This window comes from Podarcis vaucheri (assembly GCF_965113315.1).
Source record: "Podarcis vaucheri genome assembly, chromosome: 4".
NCBI lineage: Eukaryota > Metazoa > Chordata > Lepidosauria > Squamata > Lacertidae > Podarcis > Podarcis vaucheri.
Genome location: NC_138762.1, coordinates 56,074,705 through 56,089,504, shown reverse-complemented (window position 1 = coordinate 56,089,504; position 14,800 = coordinate 56,074,705). Strand labels below are relative to the sequence as shown.

Genomic DNA, 14,800 nt, shown 5'->3' with positions numbered 1-14,800 from the left:
TTGATATTCATTCAGTCTTCCTTCCTTGCGGTTCCTTTTCCTCCCCCTTAGATTCTCCCAGTCTTTCATCATTTTGATTCACTGGGGAAGAAGAGACGTGTTTCTTATTTCCTCTGCCTGACCTGGCATCTCCTCCAAATCGCTTTCCTCGTAAGAGACCATAGCTTGAGTTGTATTGCAATTACCTGAACTGCCAACATCACCATCTGTAGGTTGTTCATTTTTCTACAAAGTGAATTTCCCCACCACCTCAACAGAACCTTTCAGCCCTTCCACCGGTGAATGGTTTCTAAATACACAAGTGGGTCCCCACAACCTTTTTTGCAGAGAAGGTGGGAACATTTCCCTTCCTTCTCCAAACTGTACCTTCCTCTCATGGTTTGCTTGGTTCACATGTAATGTGAAACCAGCCTCTGATTTCTTTCCTACCTGGCCTACAGCAGGAAGGAGCACAGCAGGGAATTTCTAGTAGAAACTGTGTTTATGGAATACAATCTTACTCAGCTATGAGTGATCACCGAAGAGGAGGAGGAGGAGGAGGAGGAGGAGGAGGAAGAAGAAGAAGAAGAAGAAGCAGAAGCAGCTGAGAATCAAGGGGAAGTGGCATCAGTATTCAAGTCAAAGAACTGGTTGCCAGATGTGAAATATATTGACTTTTTCCCAGCTCTCCAGGGCATTTCAGGACATAAACTTTTGCAAAACGATCTAATTTGTTGGGGGATGCCCCTTGGGAGAAACACCAGTGTTAGAAACTTGGATATACCAGCTAGGCACCAAATGGCTCCTTAAACCAAGATTACAGTCGCCAAAACGAAACATCTAGTTGCAACTGGAGCCCCCAAAGGTTTCTGTCTCCTTGGCCTTTGTGTCCTTCTCCCAGTGTCCAGTAAAGTTCATAAAGGCTAAGAGTGAAACATCTGGTACAATACAGCTTGCTGACAATAAGTTTTAGAGAACAGGATTTTGATAGGGTGGCTCCCCATCCCTCATTCTCCTCTCTAAGTGGTTTTCTGAGAATATTAGTTGCTGACTAGGAGATCACAACCTCCGCATGAATGACTCCAGAGTGCAAACATGGAAGCAGCAGCAACATGTTCTTACTAAAATCAGTTGAAAATCCACCAAGGATTGTGAAAGAAAATCCAAGACCAGACAAAGATTTACTAAAACAATACATCTCTTATGAGACATTCTATGTGTTCCCCATCAAAAGCAATGTTCTGGAAAGGGCATAATATTACTTTGTTCATCCTCCTCAGCTGTAGCTACATGCATCTGTCTTCCACCTGATGCATCATCACAGTGCAAACACAATAAAAGTGTTCGTGCCACTCCCTTTAGACTGGTTATTTAAGCCGGAAACAAAGGAAGTGAAAGGATATTAGAGTTGCCCTTCAGGCTTACCATATTTTTCGCTCTATAGGACGCACCGGACAATAGGAGGGGGAGAACAGGGGGGAAAAATTTCTCCCCCTCTCTGCTCAGTGCCCCTTCAGCGAAGCGGCAGGAGAAACGGAGCCCCTTCCATTTCTCCTCCCGCTTCACTGAAGGGGCACTGCGCAGAGAGGGAAAACTGTGCAGCGCCTCTCCAGCGAAGCAAAGCCTGGAAAGCAAGAGGGATCGGTGTGCACCGACCCCTCCCGCTCTCCAGACGGCTACCCGCAAGCCTTCTGAGCGCAGCGAGAACTCCCGCTGCTCTCCGAAGGCTTGCGGATAGCTGCCTGAAACCCCCAGAGCGGCAGTTCTCGCTGCGCTCCAGGGGCTTCAGGCTTCTCCTTTTTAGCTGCAGGGCTGGGGCAGGGGAAGCCCGAGCTTCCCCCAACCCCAGCCCCCAGAACAGGTTGGGGAGCAGTGGTCCCTTCTCCCTCCTGGAGAAAAGCCCGCAAGAGCCACTCAAAGCTTGTGTGCGGCTCTTGGGGGCTTTTCCTGCCCGCCTCCCCCCTACATTCACTCCATAGGACGCACAGACTTTCCCCCTTAGTTTTTAAGAGGGAAAAAGAGTATCCCATGGAGCAAAAAATACAGTAATTTGATAGGAAACCCAGCCCCTGCAGGCAGGTTGGGCTTCACAGTGTAGCAGCATGTAGGTCATATTGTGTCAAAGACTGAGTGAGCTTCAAGCAGTCTTTGCTATGCTTCTGTCCAATTTGAACAATAAGCTTGCATCTATAGTCAGCTGTTATTACAGTGGTGCCTCGCAAGACGAAAAACTCGCTAGACGAAAGGGTTTTCCGTTTTTGCGTTGCTTCGCTAGACGAATTTCCCTATGGGCTTGCTTCGCAAGACGAAAATGTCTTGCGCTTTTTTATTTTTATTTTTTTTAAATAAATTTTTATTGAAGGTTTCAAAAGTTTTTTTTTAATCACAACAAAAACAAAACAAAACTATACAATAAACAAAACATACATAAAAACATAAAAAACACATATAATTTCGACCCTTAATTTCTTGTATCTTACTTTCTCGACTTCCTCATACCTCCCCTTTCTGTATTCCAATTTCTAATTAATTGTTCAGCAAATCCTTACTTATTTTTGTCTTAATTTCAATCTTACTATTTCTCTTTAACATATCCATTACAGCTTATAACCATATAATTTCAAATCCAGCGTCATTTTAACATTCATTGATTTTGCAATGTTTCTTTAAATAGTCCTTAATTTTTTTCCAATCTTCTTCCGCTGTTTCTCTTCCCTGGTTTCAGATTCTGCTCGTCATCTCTGCCAAACCCATATAGTCTATCACCTTCATCTGCCATTCTTCCAAGGTGGGTAATTCTTGTGTCTTCCAGTACTTTGCGATGAGTATTCATGCCGCTGTTGTCACATACATAAAAAATGTTCTGTCCTTCTTTAACACCCCTTGGCCAACAATACCCAAGAGAAAGGCCTCTGGTTTCTTCAGGAAGGTATATTTAAATACCTTTTTCAATTCATTATAGATCATTTCCCAGAACGCCTTAATCTTTGGGCACGTCCACCAAAGGTGAAAGAATGTACCTTCCTTTTCTTTGCATTTCCAACATTTGTTATCAGGCAGGTGATAAATTTTTGCAAGCTTGACTGTCTTGCGTTTTAAAAAAAGCCGCTTGAAGAGGCGCAGTTGCGACGGACCGTGCTTCGCAAGACGAAAAACATCGCAAGACGAAAAGACTCGCGGAACAAATTCTTTTCGTCTTGCGAGGCACCACTGTATCTCCCCAAATCACTCTGGGAGAAATTCATTGTAGCTGTAAGGAGATTGTTCTGTCAGTGCAAGCATTTTAGCTTACCAGTGTGCTGCTCTGGGGGTTCCCTGACCTGTTCTGAGCCTATTTCAGGGGCTCAACTAGGCACACAGTAGACTTAAGTCACTCCTGGCTGCTACAGCAAAAGCAATACTCCCACCCACTCATCCACAGATAAAAATTAAACTGAAACGCTCTCACCCCTCTCCCTAGCTCAGAGGTCAGCCATGCCAACCCAGGAATTTTATCTCCCTCCACTCAGATGCCTTGACTCAAGGCCAGGGACAAGTGCATTTTCCAGGGATGATGTGGCAACTCATCTCTTGCAAGGAGATGAGCAGCAAATGGAAAGCAGGGAGAAAGGACAGAAGTTTTCCTACACTGCAGTCCCAGCTGCTGCACCTCTCCTGCTGTTGCCCAGGGTCCTGAAAAGCTGAAAGCCACCCATTTCTGGCAAACTAAGAAATTATGCATAAGAGCCAATATCTTTCTAGCTGTTGCCATATTTTCGTGTGTATAGCTGTAACTTAATAAAAATTTACCAGTGATTTTAACTTGCTTAGATCACTGCCTTGTAGTTGGATGGTAGCTCCAGAAACAGATCCCTGCTGAAAGGTGCTGAGGGCATGTTTTAAACTGTCTCACAAAAAAATATATTAAAAAATCCTACAACTGAGGAAAAAAATCACATGGTGTCTATGGCACACAGTGTATTTCATCAGTTGAAGCTTATATACAGTGGTGCCTCGCAAGACGAAATTAATCCGTTCCGGAGACTTCCGGGTCAAGCGCCATCAACCAATGGCGGATTCCCTCCAAGCTCCGGAGGGAATCGGCTCTGTAAAGGACGGGTCTTGCTGCGGCGGCGACGCGGGGACCCTCAAAAACCACAGGCGCTGAAGCCTGTGGACTTGGTGACTCGGCGGGCACCATTTGCGCCCCCCGACCCGCGAAGGAGCCTTTTTAAAGGCTGCGGAGCGGGGGCCAGGGAGTGGCGTGGTGCTGAGAGTAGACAGCTACTTTTACGGAGTGAAGCCGCAAGCCATGGCCGGAGAGTGCTGACTTCTTCCTTTGATTATTTGGACCCTAAAAGCAACACCCCGTAATACGGAAAATTGGAATTAATTTTTTTTTTCCTCTTGAATTTGGCACGATCGGGTGATACACTAAAAAGGAAGTCCGTCTCCCCTTTAAGTAGACACATTAAAGCAAGAACCGGATAACTAAGGTTGAGAGACTTTTCCTTTCCATGGGATATAAGTTAGTAATTTCACGATTTGGCATTATAAGTATTTGTGCTGGAGGATAAGAGTGGATGTTAAGTGCTGAAGTGCAACCCCCCCCCCCGGGAGCCGGGAGCGATCTGCGAGAAAGCCTGTTGAGGAGATACAAAGAGTTTGACAGCTGTCAAACGAGCTGTCAAAGTTCAGAAAATTTGGAAAATTTGGTTTTTGTGATTTCTGCTGGTTATTTTTTGATACATTTGGATTTTAAACTGTTGAAAATAAAGAAGAAACAGAAACAAATTAATTTGACTGTTGGAATTAAGGCTGGAAGGAACACTAAGTAACTAGAATCCCTCTAGAGGGAGTTCTGAGACATTACAATGGCTGCAGATGGAAAAATACAGGCTGAGTTGGATAGAATGTTTTTTCTCTTGGGAAAATTACAAGGTCAGAGTGAAGCTATGGCTACAAATATTACAGCTTTGAATTTTAAAGTAAACAATTTTGCTGATTGTGTCAACGACTTGATGCAAGAAACCTATGCAGCTGGAAAAGAAGAGAAATGTGTTGACTTAAAGGAGGGGGAAGGAGGAGCTGAAATCCTGCAGAGGAAAAAGGAGAGCCAGAGGCCTGCAAAGATGAATTTTAAGATGAAAATTTGGTTTGAGTTAGAGAAGGAAGATTGGAGAGATCTCCCTATGGGGAGATCTGAAGACCTATGGATTACAAACTTGATTAAGATGAAAGTTGGAGCTTGTGGGACATCTGGGACATTTGGACTTAAAAGCAACAAGAAACAAGATTTGGGCTCCACTTTCGAACATGGAGATTTGGTTGGAAGAAAATCAGATATTTTTGAGACAGAGCCTCTCCGAAACCTGAGGGTTAATATAAAGGACTACCAACAAAACCGGCAGAGAGGGACTGAGAGAGACTTAAGGGCATCGGACGTAAGATCTCCAGGCTGAGAGCTGATGATTGAGAGATACTTTTGGGATCGAAAACAGGAAAGGGAGGGGGAGAGTTTTGGAATCCAAAGGGTGTAACTATATGGTTTTTTCTTTTGGTATTTTGTTTTGTAATTATTATAAAAATTGGGAAATTTGTGAAAGGGAATTTGGGTCGACCTTAGAAATGGGTGTAAATGATGAGAATTGGGGTCTAAATTGAGGCTCATAAGTTAAAATTGGGCATCTGAGATGAATTAAGTATGACATTAATAAGGTAAAAGTGGGGAATAAGAACTTGCTGAGCTAATTATGGGAATTGGGATACAAGAAGGGGAGATGTGGGGAAGTCAGTGAAAGATGTCAACAAAATAAGGATTTGAAATTATATTTGTTATTTGTGTGGTGTGGTGTTATGTATGTCTATGTTTTTGTGTTTGTCTTAAAATTTGTGGAAATTTAATAAAAATGTTATATAAAAAAAAGAAATTAATCCGTTCCGCGAGTCTCTTCGTCTAGCGGTTTTTTCGTCTTGCGAAGCAACCCTATTAGCAGCTTAGTGCTATTAGCGGTTTAACGGCTATTAAAGGCTTAGTGGATTAGCGGCTAAAAGGCTATTAGCGGCTTAGAAAAAGGGGGGGCGAAAAAAAATCGGAACACTCACAAGACGTTTTCGTCTTGCAAAGCAAGCCCATAGGGAAAATCGTCTTGCGAAGCAGCTCAAAAACGGAAAACCCTTTCGTCTAGCAGGTTTTCCGTCTTGCGAGGCATTCGTCTTGCGGGGCACCACTGTACCAGTTATGGTCCCTTGCAGACAGAAACAGTGTGGCCATAACTTTGGTACCACTTATATAGCTTTACTTTTGCTTAGAGTTATTCACAGTAACCTCCAGATAGATACTGAAATGCACTAGTTATAGAGCTACCTTTGAAAACTCTCCTGAAACTCTAGGACATGGGTAGGCAAACTAAGGCCCGGGGGCCGGATCCAGCCCAATCGTCTTCTAAATCCAGCCCGCGAACGGTCTGGGAATCAGCGTGTTTTTACATGAATAGAATGTGTCATTTTATTTAAAATGAATCTCTGGGTTATTTGTGGGGCATAGGAATTTGTTCATTTCCCACCCCCCAAAAAAATATAGTCCAGCCCCCCACAAGGTCTGAGGGACAGTGGACCGGCCCCCTGCTGAAAAAGTTTGCTGACCCCTGCTCTATGACTTGGTAGTCCAAACTATAGATCAGGCTTCCTCAACCTTGGTCCTCCAGATGTTTTTTGGCCTACAACTCCCATGATCCCTAGCTAGTAGGACCAGTGGTCAGGGATGATGGGAATTATAGTCTCAAAATATCTGGAGGGCTGAGGTTGAGGAAGCCTGCTATAGACAGACTAACTAGGACCTGCCAGCAAGGAACACCTGCTACTGGGACCAGTTCAGTGTGCTGGTACAAACATATAAGGCCCCAAACAGCTCAGGACCGTTATTTGAAAGACCACCTTACCCCTTAAATACCCAGTAGATCGCTGTGGTTTGTGAGAGCGTTTCTCCTGCAAGTTCCAAATATCTCAGAAACCCACTCCACAATAACTCAGAGCAGAGATTTTATGTGGCCACCCTGGTTCTGCGAAATAGCATTCCTATCAAGATGCACACAATGTGTCTACCCAGACGAGTTGCTGTGCTCACTAGACCTGGGTATCTTCACCACAGCCAGAGCAATACATTATTGCCATTTGTCAGGCAAAAGCAACACTACTCAAATCCTGCCTCTGCTGACTCCTCCCCTCGAATTGCTGAAAAGCGAAAGCTAAAAATCGGGGCAGTTTCACCCCTCCCGCGCTTCCTTCTTTCAGACTCACACGAGCACCGTATTGCGTGCGCCCCCCTTCTCACGCAGAACTTCGCCCCCACGAGGGCACAAAAGGAGCAGGCAGTATTTACAACGCGCGTGGCGACATTTCAGAGGTGTCTGGAGCCTGCAGCATTGCCAAAAGATCGCTAAATCTAGATAAGAGAGCCAAACTCCTCCGCCTTTAGGGAGATGCACGGGAAAGAGAATTTGCCTCTCCCGCAAGGATGGGATTAGCCCACCAGCGGCTGCCTCTTATTTTATTTTGCACAATGTTTTGCACAAGAGGCAACTTGGAAGGGCAGAAAGGGGTTTCCTTAAAGAGAAGCCTCGGAGCCCTTCAGCACCGCGCTGCTGAGAAAGCAAAAGGGAGAGAAACCGGGGGGGGGGGAGGGAGGTTCCCGCAGCCCAGAAAAACCGCACATTTATCTTCCCAGAGAGGATTTGCAACCGGGCGCCCCGAGAGCGCGAAAGGCAAGAACTCGAACATCTCCACCCGCGGCGGGTAAAGCGCCTACGGGACGACGCCCCAAACCTCGCCTCTGCCTCGCAAGCCCCATAAACGCAACCTGTCGCGGCACCCTGCGGAAAAAGCCGCCGCCTCCCCGCCCGCTCTCACCGCACTCAGAGGAATCCCGTTCTCCTTTAGGGCCGACGCCATCTTAGCTCCTCCAGTACAAAAGCCGCTGCCGCAAAGAAGCTTCCTTTTTCCCAGGCCCCTCTTCTTCAGCGCAAGTTATTTCCGGGGAGGAGACTGGGCGGAGCTGGGGGAAAAAAATCAATAAATCATGTTTTCCCTTCGCTTTCCTTTGCGGCTGGCGCTGTTGTTGATTTGGCTCAGCCGACGATGAAACGTCACGGAGGGCCGGTCGCCGCTTGCATGGCCTTTCGGTTCCACTGTTTACGTCTTCTGCTTCCCTTCTCTGCACGTGTGTACGCAGATGCAGAGAGCGGGGAGTTCAAGTTGAAGGCATGATGCAGCGACAGTTTTTCGTAGCGGTCAGGGTGGGCTACTTCTCTGGAACGCAACCCGTGTAAAAGAGAGATTCAAGATAAGGGTGGGGGGGGGCTAAATAGAAAGTGTCGCCTTCCGTATTTATTTAGAGAGATTTACAAGCTTCAAGAGCTCTCGAAGCGATCAATGTACGCAAACTAGGCAGGGCCAGATTTAGGTTTGATGAGGCCCTAAGCTACTGAAGGTAATGGGGCCCTTTATATGTCCAGCTGCCCTTTGTCAACAACAAAATGTTGCTGTTTTTTTGTGTTGAATATATGCTATATGCAAAATAAAAAAATGTATCTGAAGAAGTGTGCATGCACACGAAAGCTCATACCAAGAACTACAGTGGTGCCTCGCAAGACGAAATTAATTCGTTCCGCAAGTTTTTTCTTCTTGCGAGTTTTTCGTCTTGCGAAGCACGGTTTCCCATAGGAATGCATTGAAAATCAATTAATGCGTTCCTAGGGAAACCGCTTGCCAGGCTGGCGGTGCGGAGAAGGGCTTTTCTCCGCACCGCAAGCCTTCAGGACAGGTACGGGAACAGAGGGGAAGGGGCGCAGTGCTTTCCCTCTGTTCCCGGGGCTTGCGTGGGAGGAGGGTTTTTCCTCCCCACCACCAACATTCAGAACAGCATTCTGAATGTTGGCGGTGGGAAGGAAAACCCTCCTCCCACCCCAAGTCTTCAGGAAAGCCATCCGATGCCGGGCGGCGGGAGGAGACGTTCCCCCCCCCCGGCATCGGAGCTTCGTTCCGATGCCCGGCGGCGGGAGGAGACGTTCCCCCCCCCCGGCATCGGACCTTCGTTCCGATGCCCGGCGGCGGGAGGAGACGTTCCCCCCTGCCCGGCATCGGACCTTCGTTCCGATGCCCGGCGGCGGGAGGAGACGTTCCCCCCCCCCCCGCCCGGCATCGGGAGGAGGTCCGAGGACAGTGGGGAAGACGCGCTGCGCTTCCCCGCTGTCCCGGAGATTTCCCTATGGGCTGTCGTCTTGCGAAGCAAGCCCATAGGGAAATTCGTTTTGCGAAGCGCCTCCAAAACGGAAAACCCTTTCGTCTAGCGGGTTTTCCGTCTTGCGAGGCGTTCATCTTGCGGGGTACCACTGTAACTTAGTTGGTCTTTAAGGTGCTACTGGAAGGAATTTTTTTATTTTGACTATGGCAGACCAACACGGCTACCTATCTGTATATGCTATATGGTAATTTATGGACCTAATAGGTATCTAAAGCCATTTGCACGTAACAAAATATGTATTTTATCATAGTAATTGTTGAACTGAAATACAATTAAGAAGAAGTATATTAATCGTGAAATACGATTAAGAAGAAGTAAATTAATAGTGAAATAATTATTAAGCTCTAACTTAAAATGATTGGGGGCCCATTGATTACATCATAGGAGCCCACACAACACTCTTGCTGTATGTAGGTTTTATTTGTTTTTTATCTTATATTTTGGAAATTTACTGTTGTGTATTGAGTCAAAGGATTTTATATCTGTATTATTATTGTCTGTATTTGCATTAGGGTAAAGTAACTGCCTTTTGGTTCCAGAGGGTACAGCTACTATTGGTTCATTTAAGCTGCTGTATTTGGATCCTCTGTCTTATTGATTCCCTCCAAAAGGCAGGACTGTGATTGCCTGATATTGTTCCCTCCAAAATGTATCCTTTCTTGCTAGTTCCCTGTCCCTATAAATGTAGCTTTCCTCTCCCCAATCTTGAGTCTTGTTGCTTTAATAAAGAAGTGTTACTAGAGAACTGTCTCCAGCATGTTATATCAAGAGAGCTGAAATCACAAACCCCACGTCACAACATTTACATCCAGTTTTTTCCCCTTTACATTTTTTTGGGGGGCCCAAGAGAGTAGGGCCCTAAGCTATAGCTTGTTTAGCTTATATGTAAATCCGGCACTGAGTCTGTAGGTGAATCACAGAATTGTAGAGTTGGAAGGGACCAGCAAAGCTAAGATCCACAGCTCTAAAAAAACAATTCAAATACAATAATTATCAAAGCTAAAATTGGTACCTTTTTAAAATGAACATAAGTAACCAAAATAGGTCTGTGTACAAGCCATACCTTTAAGTACAGTACATACCCCCTGCCAAGAATTCTGGGAATTGTGGCTTAGCCCTCTCGGAGCTACAATTCCCAGCATTCTTTGCAAACTATAAATTTAAGGCATGGAGAATCCTGGGAACTGTAGTTTGTTAAGGTGCAGTTCTTGGCACCCTTAGCAGACTGCAGTTCCCAGAATTCTCTATGACTGTTACAAATGGTATAATAGTGCTTTATCTCCATTGTGTGGGTGATACGTAAAGAAATGTTCCTTTCTAATATTCCTAGATTTGAGGGTTGTTTTGAAAAAGATTTTCAAGCCTGAGAGACTGGCAACCTGAATTAATTTCTTTCCATCTAACCTTTCCTTAAAAACAAAAACAAAAAACCCTCTTATGCACATGCCATACTGCTTAAATTACTCAGTCCCTGCTGTTCTTGAAGCAACTGCAGGTTTAGTCTTGATCGTGTCTCAGTATTATTATTGTTGTTTGTTTGTTTGTTTGTTTGTTTGCTTGCTTGCTTGCTTGCTTGCTTAAACAGGCTACACCTCTGAGCTTTGCATCACCTCCTCTCAGCCCCACTGAGGCATCTAATCATAGCCTGCATTTTTTATCAAGGCTTATAGTTTGATTAGGGTCTGTATTTTAAAATGAGCTTAAAGATTTTCAAATGTTTTATGCCAGGCAGAAGACCAACTGCCTAAGTACTTTGGCAAGATGTTTATCCTCCTGGACAAGGGGGGCCCCTGATTTATAGCAGAAAACAATTCTCAAAGTCGTAAAAAGGGAATTACAGGCTGAGACCAAGGTTACACTGACCCTACATAATTAATAGTTGGTAAACAGTAAAATAAAACCATGTGCCTTAAACTTGAGCCATATCTTCCTAAGGTTAAAGGCCAAGAGTAAATGGAAAAGAAAACAACTGGCTGAGAAGGGAAGTGTAAATAGAAGAAGAGGCTTTTATTTTGAGGCTGTAAACTGGTCCATCCTTTCCTTTGAGAAGGTTTATTCTTCTAAAAAGCTATCTATGATAATGTATGAAATATACTGGCTTAAATATAATTATGCAAAGGATCTAGAAAGAAAGAAATGTTAAATTCTTATTTCATAGAGTCATATTGCTGTAGGAGACCAGAGGGGCAAACGAGCCCAGCCCCCTGCCAGACAGGAGACGCCATCAAGCACTCCTGATATATGGTTGTCAGGCCATTGTTTAAAGACCTCCAAAAAGGAGATATTTCATTGATGATGCATGAGAATGTGAACCCAAGATCCCTGAAATCTGTCTAAGATAAAAATTTAAAACTATTAACCATCTGTTTTGGAGGGCAATAGGGCAAGGAGGGCAAGAGGTGAGCTGGTAATTAAGGTTCCTTGTTGAGACAAATGTAAGATATATGACTACTTATTTGTCATTTATAGATAGAAGAATATATAGCTTTTTGTATCCCATAAAAGGCAATAGGAAATGGGTGTATCTTTTAGGATTGGTTATAGCAATCAGCCAATAGGAAATTCAACCAGGCTGATTGGACAGAGGCAGCCAAAGGAGGAGCAAGGGGGCTGGACTGAGGGAATATAAGTGCTGGCCATAATGACAGGAGACCAGGCCAGAGCTTGGTAACCATATACCACTGTGCCTCTCATTTATTTGTCTGACAAATAAATTATTATTTTAATTTCTCTATTGCTGCGTTGAATATTTCATTCCAGCTAAGCGTTAACCACAAGCAGGGTGCTACACCACCTCTTGAATTAGGAATCACAACCAGTAATGTTTGGGGAAATAAAAAAGATTTCAAATTAATATTTTGCAAATCTTTTTGATGTGTAGTGTTCATAGGTTAAAATGTTGACAGTAAATATAGAAAGGGCTAGCGTGGAGCAGGAATATGCTAGTTACTCAACTAGAGAAGTTTATCACATTACAACCTCTTTTCTTAAAACAACATGTTAACATAAAAAAAATGCTCAGAGAATCTCAGGTGTTGTAGTTGGGCAAGTTGCTGTGATTTTCTGAAATCATTTCCTAAATTCCCCAATTTCAGTTCCCAGGTTTCCTTGAATGTATGGACTTAAACCAGTTTCTGATGTAGATAAGCCTTACGGCCTTTGCACAACAGATGAATTCCCCCAAAGATTCCTGGGAACGGTAGTTTACCCCTCACAGAACTATAGTTTTGAGCGCCCTTAAACTACAGTTCCCAGGATTATTATTTTTTGCCAGGCGAAATGTGCTTTAAATGTACGTTGTGTAAATCAGTAGCTTTATTTCTGAAGACATGTATAAGATTGTACTATCAGACATAGCACATTTTCTTCCCAAATACATGTGTATAAATTGTAATCCCCCTGAGCTACAAAAGGAGTTGAAGCACATAACAATGTTTTTCACATGTATTTCTAACCTGCTACGTGATCCTTAAGTACCCATTACGTGTACTTCCATGTAATGTATGCTCTAACATACAAAGTGGGTACAAGGAATCACTGCTGCACATAGATGTGGTGTAATAACCAGCTGAAGACAACCCAGATTAAGTGTATGCTGCATGTGCATTTAGTGGGTACTTTAAACTGTAGCTCTTCCATGATCCTTAATAGAGGAATGCATGTGAAAATAATAGCATGCTGCACCTTGTCTGAACAGAGTCCGCCATTATGTATGCATGCAGCAGTTTCTTGCAATTGGCCACTGGACATTTCAGATGTAAATCTGGTTTCTTTCTCTGTGTGTGAGCTAATGTCTTGGTATCCTTTTGTGTATACCTTTGCCTCCTAAGATATGGCTAGTAGGATTGTATGGGAGGGTCTTTTCCATTGTGGGTGCCTCCCCCCATCTTAATTCTAGCAACTGTGTCTATGCCTGAAGAATCCCTGTGCACCTAGATGGATCAGGACATCATGGGTGTGACACTAGGTGGTGGCTCTGTGGCTCCTCCCACCTCAAGAACACCAGCAACTGCCTGATTCACCTGTTTTGAACATTATGGGATTTCCCCTCTCCCCTAATCTCCAATTCAAAATTTCACTCTTCCTCCTCCTTCCCAATTCTTCCCTTCTCCCGTTCCCACTGGATTTGCTGCTCCCTAATTCCCCAAGTCCTACCTATATCTTATTGTTATTAAACCAAAGAATGTGTAATTGAAATAATTACATATTTTTCTCTTGCTTCCATTTCCCCCTTCCATTTCCCTAGCTATTATAAACTGGGAGTCCCTTGGGGTAGGGGGAACCTAGTGATCTAGCATACCTGTTGTTGCCTTTTTGTAAAGTGCCATGCACATAGACAGCACTTTATTAATATAATGGTGATAATGTAATGGTGGTGAAAAACTTAATGCACTGAAATGTACAATAGGACCACAGCATTAACAACAACAACAGGCAGCAGCTAAAAACATTCAGCAAAGTAAGACACTTTGTGATAACACACGCCTCAGAAAACAAATCCTCTGCACCTAAAGGGTGTATCTGAAGAAGTGGGCATGCACACGAAAGCTCATACCAAGAACTAACTTAGTTGTCTTTAAGGTGCTACTGGAAGGAATTTTTTTATTTTGACCTAAAGGGTAGTGAGTGATGAATACCAGTTGTTCAATACACACAACACAGAATGAATTCAAACAACCATTTGCGACTGGCATAATCAGACTCTTTTTGTTACTTTTGCTCTAGTTTGCCTGATCTTTTTGCCAACAAGCTTATGCAGACATTAAGGTTCTATCTTGTGATCTGTTTTAAAGTTTGTATGGTGGGACTTCCGGGTTAGCGCCATCGCCGAATGGCGGACTCCCTCCGAGCTCCGGAGGGAGTCGGCTCGGCAGGGGTTGGGTCCTACCGCGCCGGCGACGCGGGGACCCTCAAAAACCACGGGAACGGATCCCGTGGACATGGTGACTCGGCTGGCACCGCTATCGCCCTCCCGGCTTCTGAAGGAGCCTTTTTAAAGGCTACGGATCGGGCGCCGGGGAGTGGCGTGGTGCTTTGAGTCCTCCGCTTCCCCTGCCGGGCGCAGCCGCATGCCATCCGGCGGAGAGCGCTGGCTTCTTCCAAAGAAAATTCGGACATTTAACAACAACCCGTGAGTAATTGGGTAATCGGGCATAAAAGGAGGAAAAAAGAAAAATTTTTCCGGATTTGGCACGAGCGGGAGGGGATCCAAAAAGGAAGTCAGTCCCCTCCCTGATTGTAAACATGCTAAAACAAGGACTGAGAAACCAAGATCGATTCAGAAGTTTATTGATGACAAAAATTATTAACTCCACGATGTGAACTATAAGAACTGTGCTGGAGGAGAAGAGTCGAGGGTGAGAGGAAAAAGACAACCCCCCCCCTGGGAACCGGGGCGATTCGGAGAGCCTGGCGAAGAGAGATGGAGAATTTGACAGCTGCCAAAGGAGCTGTCAAAGCTGGAAAATATAAAGAGGACTTTGCTACAAGTTTTTCTTTGCTGGTTAATTTTGCTACAATTTGACATAAATATGGATATAA

At 44.4% G+C, this 14,800-nt stretch overlaps 1 protein-coding gene and 1 long non-coding RNA gene across 2 annotated transcripts in view; both read right to left on the bottom strand.

The window, feature by feature from the left end:
• The window catches only part of MORC3 (MORC family CW-type zinc finger 3), a 39,243-nt gene extending 30,838 nt beyond the window's left edge, over positions 1-8,405 (bottom strand). The window contains exon 1 of the mRNA XM_082220497.1: positions 7,867-8,405. Coding sequence (XP_082076623.1) covers positions 7,867-7,908 — 42 coding nt within the window. The 5' untranslated portion in view covers positions 7,909-8,405. The remainder of the gene's footprint in view (positions 1-7,866) is intronic.
• Positions 1,836-7,851, bottom strand: LOC309531199. Its single transcript, XR_014219132.1, has 3 exons — positions 7,069-7,851; positions 3,345-3,892; positions 1,836-1,976 (listed from the first exon to the last, which is right to left on the bottom strand). It is a non-coding gene; the product is annotated as an uncharacterized lncRNA (long non-coding RNA).
• Positions 8,406-14,800: the final 6,395 nt, after the last annotated feature.